The sequence below is a fragment of the Bubalus bubalis genome, chromosome 17 (assembly GCF_019923935.1).
Source record: "Bubalus bubalis isolate 160015118507 breed Murrah chromosome 17, NDDB_SH_1, whole genome shotgun sequence".
Classification (NCBI taxonomy): Eukaryota; Metazoa; Chordata; class Mammalia; order Artiodactyla; family Bovidae; genus Bubalus; species Bubalus bubalis.
Window position 1 is genome coordinate 42,731,611 of NC_059173.1, and position 16,826 is coordinate 42,748,436.

The window sequence follows — 16,826 nt, forward strand, 5'->3', positions numbered from 1 at the left end:
ATGAAATACTCAAGGTAAAGTAGGAATAAAATGAAACTACTTAAATATAATAAACTGTTACACAGTGGTTTTTTTCTGCTGATTTTTATAATCAGAGATTATTGGAGCCATTCCATTGAATACCTGTTGTCACAGTTATTCAACACTGATTTGGAGGTTGCAGTCTAAAGCAATGAGAAGATAATAGTTTGTGGCATAAATTGCACAGTTAATAAGAAAAAGACAACCCAATTAAAAAAAAAAAGGACAAAAGATATGAACAGATAATTCACAAAGGACAAAATCCATAAATGAGTCAGAACATACCACATCTGAAGTTGGAGAAATGTAAGACTAAAAAATAATTTCCTTCTATCAAAGAGACTGGTTAAAAAAAAAGTCCTAGTGCTACCATGAGGAGGGTTCTCAGGTGTTGTTGATTAGAGTATAAATGAAAAAGCAATCTGACAATGTTAGAATTAACATATTTTAATACACTGGCAATCCAACTTTGGGGAAGAAAATTATATAAACCATTCTCTTAGGGAGAAAAATATGATTAAATGTAAGAATTTCCTCTTAAAAATAGAAATAAAGGAGTTCTTAGCTTAATTTTGAAGCTAAAGACTCAAATATATTTTGCTTTGACTGAATTTAAGTATTTTTTTAAATTATCTCTTTCAGTCTTAATGTGTCTTTATGTTTCAGGCATTTCTCTTATATATACTATATAGCTAAATTTTTTCAATCCAATGTAATAAGCTCTGTAGTCTACTTTGTTTACATTTATTATCATTTCTGATTTCACTGTCATTACAGTTGTTTTATTTATTTTCCGACTTTTTTAAAAATTTTATTTTCCAGCTTATTCTGTGTTTTCTACTTGTTTGCTTTTCTTTTCCTTTACTCCCTTCTTTCAGGTTGAATTTCCTTTTCGTATGCATATTATCTCTTTAGTAGTTTAATTTTCCTCCATCTTTAATTTCCATTATAAAATTATCTGCAGCATCTTATTATTCTTGTTCATGTCTGAAATTATTTTTTTTTAAGTTTCTTATTTCCTGAGCTCTGCCAGCAATATTTTCATACCTTATTATCTTATTTTCTTAGTTCACTGGGAAATATTCCCATTTCTCAGTTTTTCAAAATACAGTTTTGTCATTTTTTTTTTGCCTTTTGTTCACAGTTTCTTTCAGCTCATTTTATAATACATTCTGTTTTTATCTGTTTATGGGCATATCTATCTGGCATGCTTTTGTTATCTTTCAGAACATTTGGTCAACTGCACACTTTCCCTGTTTCTCCTCAGTAATTATTCCAGTAAATGGCATCTGCATCACTAGTTTTTCATTTCAAAATCCTGGCACTCATTTTTTTTTTTTCTTTTTTTTTAAATTTTATTTTATTTTTAAACTTTACAATATTGTATTAGTTTTGCCAAATATCAAAATGAATCCACCACAGTTATACATGTGTTCCCCATCTTGAACCCTCCTCCCTCCTCCCTCCCCATTCCATCCCTCTGGGTCGTCCCAGTGCACCAGCCCAAAGCATCCAGTATCGTGCATCGAACCTGGACTGGCAACTCGTTTCATACATGCTATTTTACATGTTTCAATGCCATTCTCCCAAATCTTCCCACCCTCTCCCTCTGTCAGAGTCCATAAGACTGTTCTATACATCAGTGCCTCTTTTGCTGTCTCATACACAGGGTTATTGTTAACCATCTTTCTAAATTCCATATATATGCCGTTAGTATACTGTATTGGTGTTTTTCTTTCTGGCTTACTTCACTCTGTATAATAGGCTCCAGTTTCATCCACCTCATTAGAACTGATTCAAATGCATTCTTTTTAATGGATGAGTAATACTCCATTGTGTATATGTACCACTGCTTTCTTATCCATTCATCTGCTGATGGACATCTAGGTTGCTTCCATGTCCCAGCTATTATAAACAGTGCTGTGATGAACATTGGGGTACACGTGTCTCTTTCCCTTCTGGTTTCCTCAGTGTGTATGCCCAGCAGTGGGATTGCTGGATCATAAGGCAGGTCTATTTCCAGTTTTTTAAGGAATCTCCACACTGTTCTCCATAGTGGCTGTACTAGTTTGCATTCCCACCAACAGTGTAAGAGGGTTCCCTTTTCTCCACACCCTCTCCAGCATTTATTGCTTGTAGACTTTTGGATCACAGCCATTCTGACTGGTGTGAAATGGTACCTCATAGTGGTTTTGATTTGCATTTCTCTGATAATGAGTGATGTTGAGCATCTTTTCATGTGTTTGTTAGCCATCTGTATGTCTTCTTTGGAGAAATGTCTATTTAGTTATTTGGCCCATTTTTTGATTGGGTCATTTATTTTTCTGGAGTTGAGCTGTAGGAGTTGCTTTTATATTCTTGAGATTAGTTGTTTGTCAGTTGCTTCATTTGCTATTATCTTCTCCCATTCTGAAGGCTGTCTTTTCACCTTGCTAATAATTGCCTTTGTTGTGCAGAAGCTTTTAAGGTTAATTAGGTCCCATTTGTTTATTTTTGCTTTTATTTCCAATATTCTGGGAGGTGGGTCATCGAGGATCCTGCTGTGATGTATGTTGGAGAGTGTTTTGCCTATGTTCTCCTCTAGGAGTTTTAGAGTTTCTAGTCTTACGTTGAAATCTTTAATCCATTTTATTTTTGTGTGGTGTTAGAAAGTGTTCTAGTTTCATTCTTTTACAAGTGGTTGACCAGATTTCCCAGCACCACTTGTTAAACAGATTGTCTTTAATCCATTGTATGTTCTTGCCTCCTTTGTCAAAGATAAGGTGTCCATATGTGCGTGGATTTATCTCTGGGCTTTCTATTTTGTTCCATTGATCTATATTTCTGTCTTTGTTGGCACTCATTCTTAACACCTTATTTTACCTTTAACCTAGTCACCAATTAATCCTGCTAACTCTACCTCTAAACTGCATTCAACATGCTTTTAATTCCCAATTCCACTGTCAGTTCCCTAATTGAAGTCACCAGCATCACACATCTTTACTATGACAATAGCTTCCTTCACATCTTCAAACATCTACTCTGGCCTCCTATATCAGCCAGGGGTTTTAGTTACAAACTAGAACACAATCTAACCTAAGGAGAAAGTATTTGTTAGAGGATATTAGCTCAGAGCCTCTAGGAGGGACAGAGATTCTGGCTCTGCAGCTAGGAACAACGGCTGTTACCACAATGCATGAGCTGTCCCAGAAGAGACCCTGCCACTCATGCTCAGCACAGACCCCACACCCACCCTGATGAAGCTAGGGGACTAGGTTCTGGGAACCCTGACAATACTTGCTCCAAAACAGCCACTGACCTCACTCCCTCACAAGTTTCTCCAATTACCTCAACAATACCATTTTACATTTGACTTAAGATCAAAAATGAGATCTACATAATGCTCTAGAGCCGGCGTGCCGCAACTACTGAAGCCTGTGCACCTAGAGCCTGTGCTCCACGAGAGAAACCACTGCAGTGAGAAGACCGCACCACAGTGAAGGGGAACTCCTGCTCACAACTAGTGAAAGCCTGTTCACAGCAGTGAACACCAAGGGCAGCCTAAATAATTTTTAAAATCCACAGTGAAATATATCACCTCTTCCTGTTAAAAATGGCTATCATAAAAAAGATAAATATAAAAACTGTAAGTGTGTAGAGAAAGGGAACATTCATGTACGGCTGATGGGAATGTAAATTGGTATAGCCTCTGCAAGAGTGTGGAGATTCCTCAAAAAATTAAGAACTACCACGCGATCCAACAATTCCTCCAGGTATATATCCAAAGAAGATGAAGGCAGGATATCAGGAGACATGTGCCTTCTCATGTTACTACAGCATTATTTACAACAGCAATGAGATGATAGACAACCTAGGTGTCCATCAGCAGACGAATGGATAAGGAACCAGTGAGCCAGTAAAGTTGCTCAGTTGTGTCCAACTCTGATTCCATGGACTGTAGCCTACAGGCTCATCCATTCATGGAATTTTCCAGGCAAGAATACTGGAGTGGTTTGCCATTTCCTTCTCCAGGGGATCTTCCCGACACAGGGATGGAACCCAGGTCTCCCACATTGCAGGCAGATGCCTTACCGTCTGAGCCACCAGGGAGGTTTTTCAGTTAAGTGTGTGTGTGTGTGTGAATATTACTCAGCCATAAGAAAGGAGATTCTGCCATTTGTGACAACATGGATGGACCCTGAGGGCATAATGCTAAGTGAATAACGATAGAGAGGGACAAATACTGTATGACACCATTTGTATGTGGAATCTAAAAGAGCCAGACTATTAGAGGCAGAGTGGAATGATAATTGCCAGGGGCAAGGGAGTGAAGGGAATGGGGAGATGTTGGTCTAAGAGTACAAACTTCCTGGTGATTATAGTTATTAACACGACTGTATACTTAAAAATTGCTAAGAGTTGATTTTAAGGTTCTCACCATGAAAAAAGAAACTAATTATGTGATATGATGGAGGTGATAGCTAATGCTATTGTAATCATTTTGCATTATTCAAGGATCAAATCAACATGTCGTACACCTTAAACTTATACAATGTTATATGTCCATTATATCTCAATAAAGCCAGAAAAAACAAAAGACACAGGAAAAAGATAATCCTCTACATACCAAGATGGCTTCCCAGGTAGCTCAGTGGTAAAGAATCCACTTGCCAATGCAGGAGACACAGGACACGCGGTTTTGATCCCTCAGTCAGGAAGATCCCTCTGGAGGAGGAAATGGCAACCCACTCCAGTACTGCCTGGGAAATTCCATGGACAGAGGAGCCTGGCAAGCTACATTGATGGGGGTTGCAAAGAGTCAGACACGACAGAGTATGCACGCACTACATACCAAGGAGAAAAGCCTCAGAAGAAACCAACCCTGCTAGCACCTTGATCTTAGACTTCTAGATCAGAACTGTGAGAAATAAATTTGTTATTCAAGCCACCCCACCACTACCACCAAAGAAAGGACAGCAAACAATATAAAGTGCAGATTATAATGTTTACTCTCGGTTTTGAAAATTTTTATAACAGTAGGAAACATTTGGAAAAGTATTTAGAAACATTTTTGCATTTTGGGGTAATACAGATCATCCATCTATATAGCTCTGTACTAGTCCCGTTTAGCAGCATTCAGATTCATGTGAGGTAGTGATGTGTACACAGTGTAATTTAGCCAACTTCTAGTAAACTCGGTAAACTGTTAGTTAAAGGCATTTTACCTAGATATTCATTAAAAAACTATATTGGGGCTACCATGGCCTATCCAAATTTTAAATCCTGTGGTTCTGAGTAGCTATGGAGACAAGATTGAAAACTGCTGGGTCTTCCCTACCACTACTGAGACAAGAGAAAAAGTAAATAAAATAATATAACTTCACATTTATAGAGCACCATCTATTCATTCATGACTTCATGCCATCCCCAAAAAAAGGTCTTATGGAAACTGTTTCTTTTTTTGAGATAAGGAAAACTATAATCCAGAATTTTCATATTACCTTGCTAGTCACAATTACACATAGAATTCCCTATTTTATTCAATATACATTCTTGTTTTGCAACATACACTATTACCTACAACCTGACTTTAGGAAACTGACTCGTAGCAGTTGTCAAGAAGAGTCTTAAAAAAGAGAAAGTTCCACACAAGTGTACTTTCCACACAGTCTTAGCTAGGTTACTCTTGAATCCTTCCATGCCTTACAGAAAAAGCAATGAGTCTTCTGTAAACCACACCCAGGAGTGTAATGGTGAGCACCACCATCCCACACACTAGGCTGAAAGCCCACCGTGGACCCCAGGCAGTGTACACTTGGCTGATGAACACAGGTCCAAGAATCCGTGCTGCACTTCCAGACGCTGTTAACCAGCCCATGTACACACCCTGTGGAGGGAGAAGCACACTCGTAATCAGGTGTAGTCATTTTCTCTATCTGTTGTTTTTAAATTAATTACAAAGTGCCTCTCTATAAATACCACAAATAATGTATGATAAACTTATTTGATATACTATTTAGGAAAAATAAAAGTGTATAAAAGAACAAACACTGTCTACTGAAATGATTTATAAACTTACCTTTTAAGGCTAACATTTGTTTTGTACTTGCTATTTTCCAGACACTACATTAGGTGCTTTACATATATTATTTCCAATGTTCACAAATTTCTATGATTGGTATTATCCCAAATTAGCAAGCAAGGAAGCTAAAGCTCAGAAAATTCAAGTAATTTATCTGAGATTCGAAGCCCTATTTGGCTGACTCCACTATATTACTTTCCATGTCACCACAATGTCACTGCTCCAACTACAATGTCCAAAATGCAGCATTACTTTTAATATCCCCCCAATTGTAAATAACCTGTCAAATGTGGATTAAATAATTTATGGCACATTTAATAAATGGAATGCTATGCAGTTGCTTAAAAGAATAAGGCCATCCATATACAGAATAAGATCTTATAATGAGAATAACATCTATTCGCATTGACATAGAAAGTCATGGTATATTAAAGGGAAAAAAATCCAAAATGTAGAAAAAACTTTATATACTTGAGATATAATTCATATTTTTTTAAAAGGCATGAGGGTGGATATACTTGAAAAGGCGTAACAAAAGTCATGAAGGGTACAAATGAAGTACACTATAGTGGTTAACTATAGTATGATGGGCTAAGGGGATCCTTCCTTTTCTGCTATATACATTTCAAATTATTTGACTTTTCTTACAACTATCATGTATTGTTTTTGTAACTAATATGCATTTATTCCTGATTTTGAAAATGTGAAAATATAACTTTATAGATGAAAAAATCCAGAAATTACTAAAATGTTTATGATTTTAGTTTAAAAACAGTGATAATGAACTTTTTTAACTCTTTGCTTTATTTAAAGAAAAACACTAATTTCTACCTTGAAAATGTAAAACCATCAGTTTAATTTTTATAAAAAGGAAGATACTGTTTTTCATTTTGTTGCCTTTTAAATAACTGCTTCCCAGGTGGTGCTTGTGGTAAAAAAACCTGCCTGCCAATGCAGGAGACATAAGAGATGCAGGTTTGGTCCCTGGACCAGAAAGATACCCTGGAGGAGGACTTGGCAACCCACTCCAGTATTCTTGCCTGGAGAATCCTATGGACAGAGGAGACTGACGGGCTACAGTCCACACAATCGCAGTCAGACTTACTGAAGCGACTTAAGCATGCATGAAGGAAAGTCAGAAGTAAAATCTGAAATAACCTAAATGTACAATAATAGGAAAATGACTGAGTAAATGATGGTACATACATAAGATGGAATATGTCTCCATTAAAAAATAATTCCTTAATATAAAATGTTATGGGAGAATATTTACAGCATAATTTAAAAAAAACAGTTTACAAAATAGTATCAAAGATATAGTCCTATTTTTGTGTTAGGCCCACACACCCATGCACACACACACAGATAAAGACTCTAAGTGGAAGTATATTTCACCAAACTGTAGTACTTGTCTCTTTGATACTTTTCTCCATTTTGCTTCTATACTTTTTCTAAGTTTTAAATAATGAATATGGAAATTCTTATAAGAACAAATTTAAAATAACAAAACTGCTGCATACTTTTCAAACGACTGTGTTTTCATCTCTTAATAACTGTCCCTAGGACCACATGAAATTAAGTCTAGATCCAAATTTGGCTATCAATTTTGGCTGGCTAACTGTTGCCTAGTTTAACAATGAGTTTCTGAAAAGTATGCTTCAGATAATTTTTTCTATGAAAATAACTTAGAGCTCATAATCTGAGTTCAAAACATCCTTAGTTCTAACTTAAAAGTACTTTCTGTTAAATTTCAGCTTACAATCTTGTAAGTACTTTATGAAAGTGGTGGGGTTTTAAATTTAAAATGCTGAGTATGATAAAAAAAACCCCTAAATCAGCTTGTGTAAAAATGGAGAATGGATGGAAAAAAAAAATGTGAGTGCTTGCAAGTATACATATACCCCACATAACTGCAACATCAGAATAACAGACTCACCTGAGGGTTTGGTCCCAGAATTTTCGAATATAATGTATAGGACATAACATTGCAGGATGGATAGCCTATTCCAATTAGCACAGCTGATATGAGGAACTGGGCCAGATGGATCATGGGGGTATATAGGCACCATGCTTGTTCAACTGGGCAACCAGTTGGTTCTTCACTGTGATCTTCTCTCGGAGACTTCCAAAGAGTAATAATTATTTCTCCAAATGTGGTATTAGGGATTGAGTTATTATGTAAATCTATGAAAACAAAATTAGTACAGTGTATTACTTGTTAATTTTAGATGAATAACAGGGGCTAGCTAACATTATAGAATTATGAATGGCTATACCTTCCCACTGTATTTTGGGAAACTGATTTCCCCAAGGTAACAAGACAAAGAAGCCAACCCATATAATGATGAGTCCTCCCAGTAGAAGAGCACGCTCACCAATCCTGTTAAAGAACAGAAACTCTGTAATTTAAACATGAAACAGTGTATTATAACATTTAGTTCCATTACCTTTACAATTGTTAAAACTATAAACAAATAATATCTTGATACTTAAAGTGATATATTAATTAAAACAAATACAAACTATAATTTCCCACTAAGAGGAACTAGGACTCCTCTGAACACTGGCTGATTTCAAGTCTGGGACAAGAAGCATTAAGATAAGCCTTGACACCTTACCATACCAGAAACAATAGAAATTATCAGTGACTACTGGTCATAGAAGAATTCCCTGGCTGTCCAGTGGGTAGAGCTCTGCCTTTCTATCGCAGGGGCACAGGTTTGAACCCTGGCTGGGGAACTACGATCCCACATGCTGTGCAGTGCAGCCAAAAATAAGGGCTCAGAGTCAGTTTGAGGAAGCTGGCCAAAAACATGACGTGAATACCAGAGAGAATAGTAGTGACAATGACTTGAAACACATAAAAATGTTATAATCTATAAATACATACTATATTAAAATAAAATATTCTTGGTAACTTAGAAGAGGTTATAGAATCCACTAGTTATTTTAAAAATCAGTTAATAAAAGGAAGGAATCTCTGTCTCTCTTCTAAAAGCTATACCAAGAGATTTAAGAAACACAAGGGCCTGAGTCAAGTGAGTAAGCTATAAAATAATGTAAGACAAAACAAATTTTTTAAAAAATTAAGATAGTGTATAAAATCTGAATACACACTGGATATTTGATGATATTTAGAAATCACTGTTAATTTTTTTAGATGTGATAATGTTGTCATCTTCAACTTTTAGAGATACATACTGAAATATTTATGGAAGACATGAAATGATGTCTAACATCAGCTTCAAAATAATCTAGGTGTAGAGGATAGGGAGTGGTATAGATGAATCAAGATTATCCAAGGTTATAACTGTTGAAGCTGGATAATAGATGTTAGACATTCAGGACATGATTCTCTCTACACCTCTGCATATGTTAGAAATTTTCCATAATAAAATGTGAAATACACAAACAAGACCAAAGGTTGCTGAAACAAAAGAAACCCAACATTTCCCATCACCCTCAGAATGCCTACAAGGTTTCATATCTTTCCAACCTGATCTCCTCTCATTTGCCATTTCTCTCATTCTGCTCTAGCCAAAATGGCCTTCCTGCTTGTTCCTTAATCTTATGAAGGTCAGTCTTCTGAGGCAAGAGTTCCAGGCCCCTGAAATGGCTATTCTCTGATTTCACTGAAGTCTCAACCCGGATGTAACTTCAAACTGAGCTGCTTTCCTTGAGAAGCCAATCAAAACACTACCCATGCCACTTTTCATTCTCTTCCTGTGCTCTATTCTTTATACTATTTATTATAACCTGATTCCATACTTGTGTTTACTGGCTTTCCATAGAATACAAGCTCTTGGAAGGTATGAAATTAGATAACCTGTAAGAATATCAGCAAGACACTCTATCTTTGTAGCAAGATGTAATACATCTACTATTATTTAACTGAATATGAATCGATGTCTATGCCTATATCTGTATATTGGCCTTTTTCAGTTCAGCTCAGTTCAGTCACTCAGTCGTGTCCAACTCTTTGCGAACCCATAGACTGCAGCACGCCAGGCCTCCCTGTCCATCACCAACTCCCAGAGTTTACTCAGACTTATGTGCACTGAGTCAGTGATGCCATCCAACCATCTCATCCTCTGTCATCCCCTTCTTCTCCTGCCCTCACTCTTTCCCAGCATCAGGGTCTTTTCAAATGAGTCAGCTCTTCACATCAGGTGGCCAACGTATTGGAGTTTCAGCTTCAACATCAGTCCTTCCAATGAACACTCAGGACTGAGCTCCTTTAGGATGGACTGGTTGGATCTCCTTGCAGTCCAAGGGACTCTCAAGAGTCTTCTCCAACACCACAGTTCAAAAGCATCAATTCTTTGGCTCTCAGCTTTCTTTATAGGCCAACTCTCACATCCACCCATGACTACTGGAAAAACCATAGCCTTGACTAGACAGGCCTTTGTTGGCAAAGTAATGTCTCTGCTTTTGAATATGCTGTCTAGGCTGGTCATAACTTTCCTGCCAAGGAGTAAGCGTCTTTTAATTTCATGGCTGCAGTCACCATTCTGTCTATCAGATCTAGTCCCTTAAATCTATTTCTCACTTCCACTGTATTTGGCCTCTTTCTTGGCTCTATAAAGACAAGAATCTTCGTAGTATTCCCCATAGCACCCAACCCTATGCACTGACTCAGTATTTGTCAAATGATCTTAGAAGTTTATTAAAGTTATATTGTTAAAGTATTCAGGAATAATTAAATTGTTAAAACTGAATTCATCAACTAAACATGCCACCACAGACTATATGAATGAACTAAATTTTATACAAGAATTTTCTTACAGTTTACTTTTGCAAAATGCTTCTTTAAAAAAGTGTTCTATGATCCATAGAGAACAGACTTATGGACATAGTGGAGGAAGGAGAGGGTAGGACGGCGAATTGAGAGAGTGGCAGGGAAACATACATTACTATATGTAAAACAGATAGCTAATGGGAAGTTGCTTTATAACACAGGGAGCTCAACCTGGTGCTCTGTAACAACCTAGAGAGGTGGGATGGGATGGGAGTTGGGAGGGAGGTTCAAGAGGGAGGAGACATATGTAAACCTGTGCCTATTATTTTCTGTTGATATATGGCAGAAACCAACACAACATTGTGACACAATTATCCTTCAATTAAAAATAAATTTTAAAAATAAAAAAACTAAAAAAGTGTTCTATGATCAAAGTTGCAATTAACTTTGAGAAATGCTACATTCTCTATTTGTCATGATGATATAGTATATATACTGAAGATTTAGAAGTTTTAGAGTAAAGGAGTTTGATTATTTTAACCAGAATTTTCCAGACTTAACCATTAATCTTTCTTGTTGTATAACATATATTACCACATAGAAGAACAATATTTTATGAAATACACTTACAGAGATACTTTAAATAAAATATACAAAAGATACATTAGAAGACAATTATTCACTTTGTAAGATATTCTTGCTTTACCAAAATATCTTCTACATGGTACAGAAATACGCTACTTTAATAAATTTTAAATGTTTGCAAACGTTCAAGGACTAAAACTCATAAATAAGAAAAAAGATTCACATTATTTTACTGATACATTCACTTACATCATTAGATCTGTTTCATGTTTTATTTAAAAAAAAAACAGGTGTGAAATAAAAACAAAGACACATAACTTACTTTTTGGAAAGTAATTTTATCCCCATGAAAATAATAACTGCCTCAACTCCAAGAGAAGCAAGTATTATTCCATCATATAATACAGCTTGTTCTCTGGTCCAGCCATACATATCCATTGTTAACGGAGTCACAATGCTAATAGAAACAAAAAATAAATCATTCTCATTTTATTTAAACCTTAGTCACTGTTAAAGTTGAAATAGTAAGCTTTATTAGATACCAACACATTTAAGAATTTGTATCCCTTTTATCAATGACATCAGATCTACATAAACAAAAATTTAAACACATTTTAAGGACATTTTATTGTAACATAATATCACAGTAACACAGGCTACTAAGTTTGGCTGTTTGCATTTTTATTTTTTAATAGTTATTATAATTATATAAGTAGCATATCCACACTGCAAAAAGTTTGAAAAACAGGAAAAGGAAACAAACCATAATTCCTATCGAATGAAGTCACGGTTGCATTTTGGTTTAAATTGGTCTCTTTCCAATGAAATAATATTACTATGATTAAGTTATGAGAAACTTATGGGATTGCTTTTTCTCTTCCTCAGTCTCTTTTATAACTTAACTTTGAATGCACATATTTTTCTTCCTACATCTAAGGATACTCTTCCTTTATATGACTATCTGTCTCCTTCCTTGACAATCTTCTTTTCTGACTTTCTATCTCCTTCTGTTAATTGCTACAAAAAGAATTTAAAAATATTTAAAATAGTCATTCTGTAAAAAAAAGAAAAATCACTTTTTTTTTTCCAAAAGAAGGAAGTTTATTTGAGAACAAGAGTGAAAGCTTCTGCAAACATTTGACAAGGTAGACATGTCTTGATAATAGCTGCTGCTAAGTCACTTCAGTCGTGTCCGACTCTGTGCGACCCCATAGACGGCAGCCCACCAGGCTCCGCCGTCCCTGGGATTCTCCAGGCAGGAACACTGGAGTGGGTTGCCATTTCCTTCTCCAATGCGTGAAAGTGAAAAGTGAAAGTGAAGTCGCTCAGTCATGTCCGACTCTTAGCGACCCCATCAGGCTCCTCTGCCCATGGGATTTTCCAGGCAAGAGTCCTGGAGTGGGATGCCATTGCCTTCTCCGCTTGATAATAGCAGCCATCCATATTTCAGCTCTACCAAAATTACCCCAAATGGGACATATTTTTTCTAACAAAGATATGGATGTACATAAAGGGCTGTGACTAAACAGAGTCAAAGGAAAATTGAGGCCCTATAGCTTATCCCTTAGACTGATTCATGACATAGGACTTAAATCGAACAATCCAGTCTCCTAATACAGTGCCTCTCAACTTGGCTTCTTATCAGAATGCCAGGGACTCTTGGAAAGAATATCTCCACTATTAGACTACACCCAAATAAGAGCCTGGGTGGGGTGCATAGGACCCAGGCATTGGTGTTTATTTAAGCATCCCAGGTGATTCCAATATGCAGCCAAGGTGAGTGGCCACTGCTCCAGAGGGAAGTAACGACCATCAGCAGTTTCTCCTCAGCCTATCCTCTCCGTTAGGAAGGGGCATCTGCTGGTGTCATGGCCTCTCAGTGAACCTTTATTTACTCTGCTCTAGAACTCCAGGCATTACCTATTTTGGGCAGATTTAGAGCATTTCCATTTACCTTAGTGATTTTTACAGCAATATTTAACCAGGCAAACAACATCAAAGAGAGAAAAGTTGGAAAAAGAGAAATTTCCATAAGGCATGATATGAATAAATAAGTTAAAAAAGAAATCTCAGGAAAAAATCACTTTTTTTGGCCACATGGAATGTGGGATTTTAGTTCCCTGACCAGGGTTTGAACCAGCATCCTCTGCATTGGAAGCATCGCATCTTAATCACTGGACCACCAGTAAAGTCCCAGAACATCACCATTTTTTTTTTAACATCATCATTTTTTATTTTAAAATCAGATGAGCTGCTTTAGAAAACAGTTCAGTGGTTTTTCAATAAGCTAAACACAGAATTATCATATTATCCAGCTTTTCCACTTCTGGGTATATACCCAAAAAAATTGAAAGCAAGGACTCAGATACTTATATACTAATGTTCATAGTAGCATTATCTACAATAGGCAAAAGGTGGAAATGACCCAAATTTCCACTGACAGATGAATGGATAAACAAAACTGGTATATACATACAATGGAATAATTCAGTTATTAAAAGCGTAAAATTCTGGCACATGCTACAACATGAAAGGACCTTGAAAACATCATGCCAAGTGAAACATGCAAGACACAAAACGATAAAGACTGCATGATTTCACTTATATGAAGTATCTAGAATAGGCAAATGCATAGAGAAAGAAAGTAGAATAGAGGCAACCAAGGGCTGGGTGAGAAGGAATGGGGACTTACTGATTAATGGGTGTAGTCATGCTTCTGTCTCGGATGATAAAAAGGTTCCGGGGATGGGTGGTGGTGATGGTTGCACAACACTGGGAATGTATTTAATGTCACTGAACTGTACAATTAAAAATAATTAAAACAGGGACACGCCTGGTGGTAAAGAATTCACCTGCCAATGCAGGGTTTGGGTTTGACTGCCCTGGTCCAGAAAGATTCCACATGCTGTGTGGCAACTAAGCCTAGGCACCATAGCTATTGAAGGGCTGGCACCTTAGAGCCTGTGCTCCACAACAAGAGAAGTCACCACAATGAGAAGCCTACGAACCACAACCAGGGAGTGGCTCTTGCTCACTGTGACTAGAGAAAGCCCGCACAGGAACAAAGACCCATTGCAGCCAAAACAAAAAGTAAAATGGTATACCTTAATCAACAAGTACATTATTATATACAAATTTGATCTCAATTAAAAAAAATAAATAAAATATGGCAGAAAAGTTCTAAGAATCATAGCAGACTAAAAGTTTAATACATGTCCAGTAACACGTGGCTTCCCTGGTAGCTCAGTGGTAAAGAATCTGCCTGCCAATGCAGGAGATGCAAGTTCAATCCCTAGGCTGGGAAAATCCCCCAGAGAAGGAAACGGTAACCCATTTCAATATTCATACCTGGGAAATCCCATGGACAGAGGAGCCTGGAGGGCTACAGTCCATAGGGATGCAAGAGAGTTGAACATAACCAAGCGACCAAACAACAACCACCACCATTAACATGGCTCAACATGGATTAATGGGAAATAAATATACAAGAAATAAATTAAATCCTTAAAATTGAAAAAAAAAAAGTTTTATTGATGCTTTCAAACTGTGGTACTGGAGAAGACTCTTGAGAGTCCCTTGGACAGCAAGTAGATCAAACCAATCAATCCTAAAGGAAATTAACCCGGAATATGCATTGGAAGGACTGATGTTGAAGCTGAAGCTCTAATACTTTGGCCACCTGATGCAAAAAGCCGACTCACTGGAAAAGACCCTGATGCTGGGAAAGATTGAGGGCCGAATAGAGAAACAGTATGAGATGGTTGGATGGCATCATTGACTCAATGGACATGAGTTTGAGCAAACTCTGAGAGATAGTGAAGGACAGGGAAGCCTGGCGTGCTATAGCCCATGGACCCACAGAGAGATGACTGAGTGACTGAACAACAATATTCACCATAATAAAATAAATGCCCACAAAAGGAGATGAGGTAAAACTTTCATATATCTCAATAATTTTTTTTAAAATCAAGTAGATCTGAAATAAAATATACCAGGATAAAAATGTTACAATATATTGGTAAGTGAATATACCAAGCTGTCAAATGATACTATCACATATTCTATGTTGCCTTAATGGACACACACATACACACAAACCTCAATACTTAGAGTTGTATAGAAAAAATTGTTAGGAAAATAAAACACACACTGATGTATTAGCAGTGGCTACCTCCAGGGAAAGTAGTGGATATGGAAATACAGTTGCAGTGTTTGGAATATTTTTAACAAGAATGTATTATTTTAATAATATAATGGAAAAGTATTTTAAAAATAAAGCCATATGATAACTTATGTAGGTCAACAAAGCCTACACAAGGCGGATATACAAGTTTTTTTCAGGATTAGAGCTGAAATAGAGTTAAAATAGTTAGACTGAATCCAATATACCTAAGTCGGGAGCTACATAGCTTAAAGTAAATTAATACACAGTTTTGTAACTATATTTATTATAAAACTCAAAGGAAAGGAAGAATAGTGAAACAGACTCACTATAAGGCAGTAAGTTTATCGACAGAGAATTAACTACATTCAAGTTAAAAGGCAAATAATTTATACTTGCCTTTTTACATCATAAGAAAAATATGCCTTACATAAGCTTTTTGAGAATATCTATAAGCCTGATTAATATTGCATAAAGAAATACAGGTTATTTATAAATCTGATTTAGATGAAAATAGAAAAAAACTTACGTTTCAAAAAGGGCAAAGATAAAGAGAATCACAAAAAACAGAACATTGGTGGCCACAACAGCAACTTGATCAATATTTTCTTGGGGGACTTGAACTTCATCTGTACTTACTACAGTAAACAAAAGAAAAATTATATTACTTACATATTTAATTTTCTCATGACACTAAAATAATGTAAAAATTATACGTAGAAAATTCAATGACTAAACATTTAAAATGGTTTTTAGGCTTCAAAATAGTTTAAAAGTAACAGAATTTACATGATAGAAATAATTTTTAAATGGCATTGAAAATTAAAGTGAATTTTCTTTCTAAGACATACATTTCAATTCTGTTATCTATAGGAAATACTCAGATTTTCTATTTGGCATCTCTCAAAAAGAGAATTGTATGTCCACAGAATTCTATAAAATCATCTCATGCAAAGTACATTTCAGTTGCAATTTTTTTCTACCTTACTAAAATTTTAAATTTACAAGGATATCATGAAGACCTCGAATAGTTTACTAAATCAGTTCTCAGTTCTATGATTCACTTCAATGGATACATATTCTAAATTTCAGTGAATTAGTATTAGTAAATATTGTTGCATTTTTTACCAGAATTTTTAAAAGTCCTCACATTACCATTTATATTTTTTGCAAAGAACTACCAAGATTTGATGGCAGTTTCATAAATTAGGAAGGCAAATGAGTTCAGATATTCACTGATCTTGAACTATGAAGTTAAG

General features: G+C 36.1%; 1 protein-coding gene across 4 annotated transcripts in view; it reads right to left on the reverse strand.

The window, feature by feature from the left end:
• Positions 1-4,986: 4,986 nt before the first annotated feature.
• MFSD8 (major facilitator superfamily domain containing 8) overlaps positions 4,987-16,826 on the reverse strand; it is a 37,483-nt gene continuing 25,643 nt past the window's right edge. For all 4 annotated transcript variants that reach the window (XM_025268042.2, XM_025268043.2, XM_044930415.1 and 1 more), the window contains 5 exons: positions 16,097-16,205; positions 11,728-11,862; positions 8,359-8,462; positions 8,019-8,266; positions 4,987-5,887 (listed from right to left, as the gene is read on the reverse strand). In XM_025268042.2, coding sequence (XP_025123827.1) covers positions 5,681-5,887; positions 8,019-8,266; positions 8,359-8,462; positions 11,728-11,862; positions 16,097-16,205 — 803 coding nt within the window. In that variant the 3' untranslated portion in view covers positions 4,987-5,680. The remainder of the gene's footprint in view (positions 5,888-8,018; positions 8,267-8,358; positions 8,463-11,727; positions 11,863-16,096; positions 16,206-16,826) is intronic.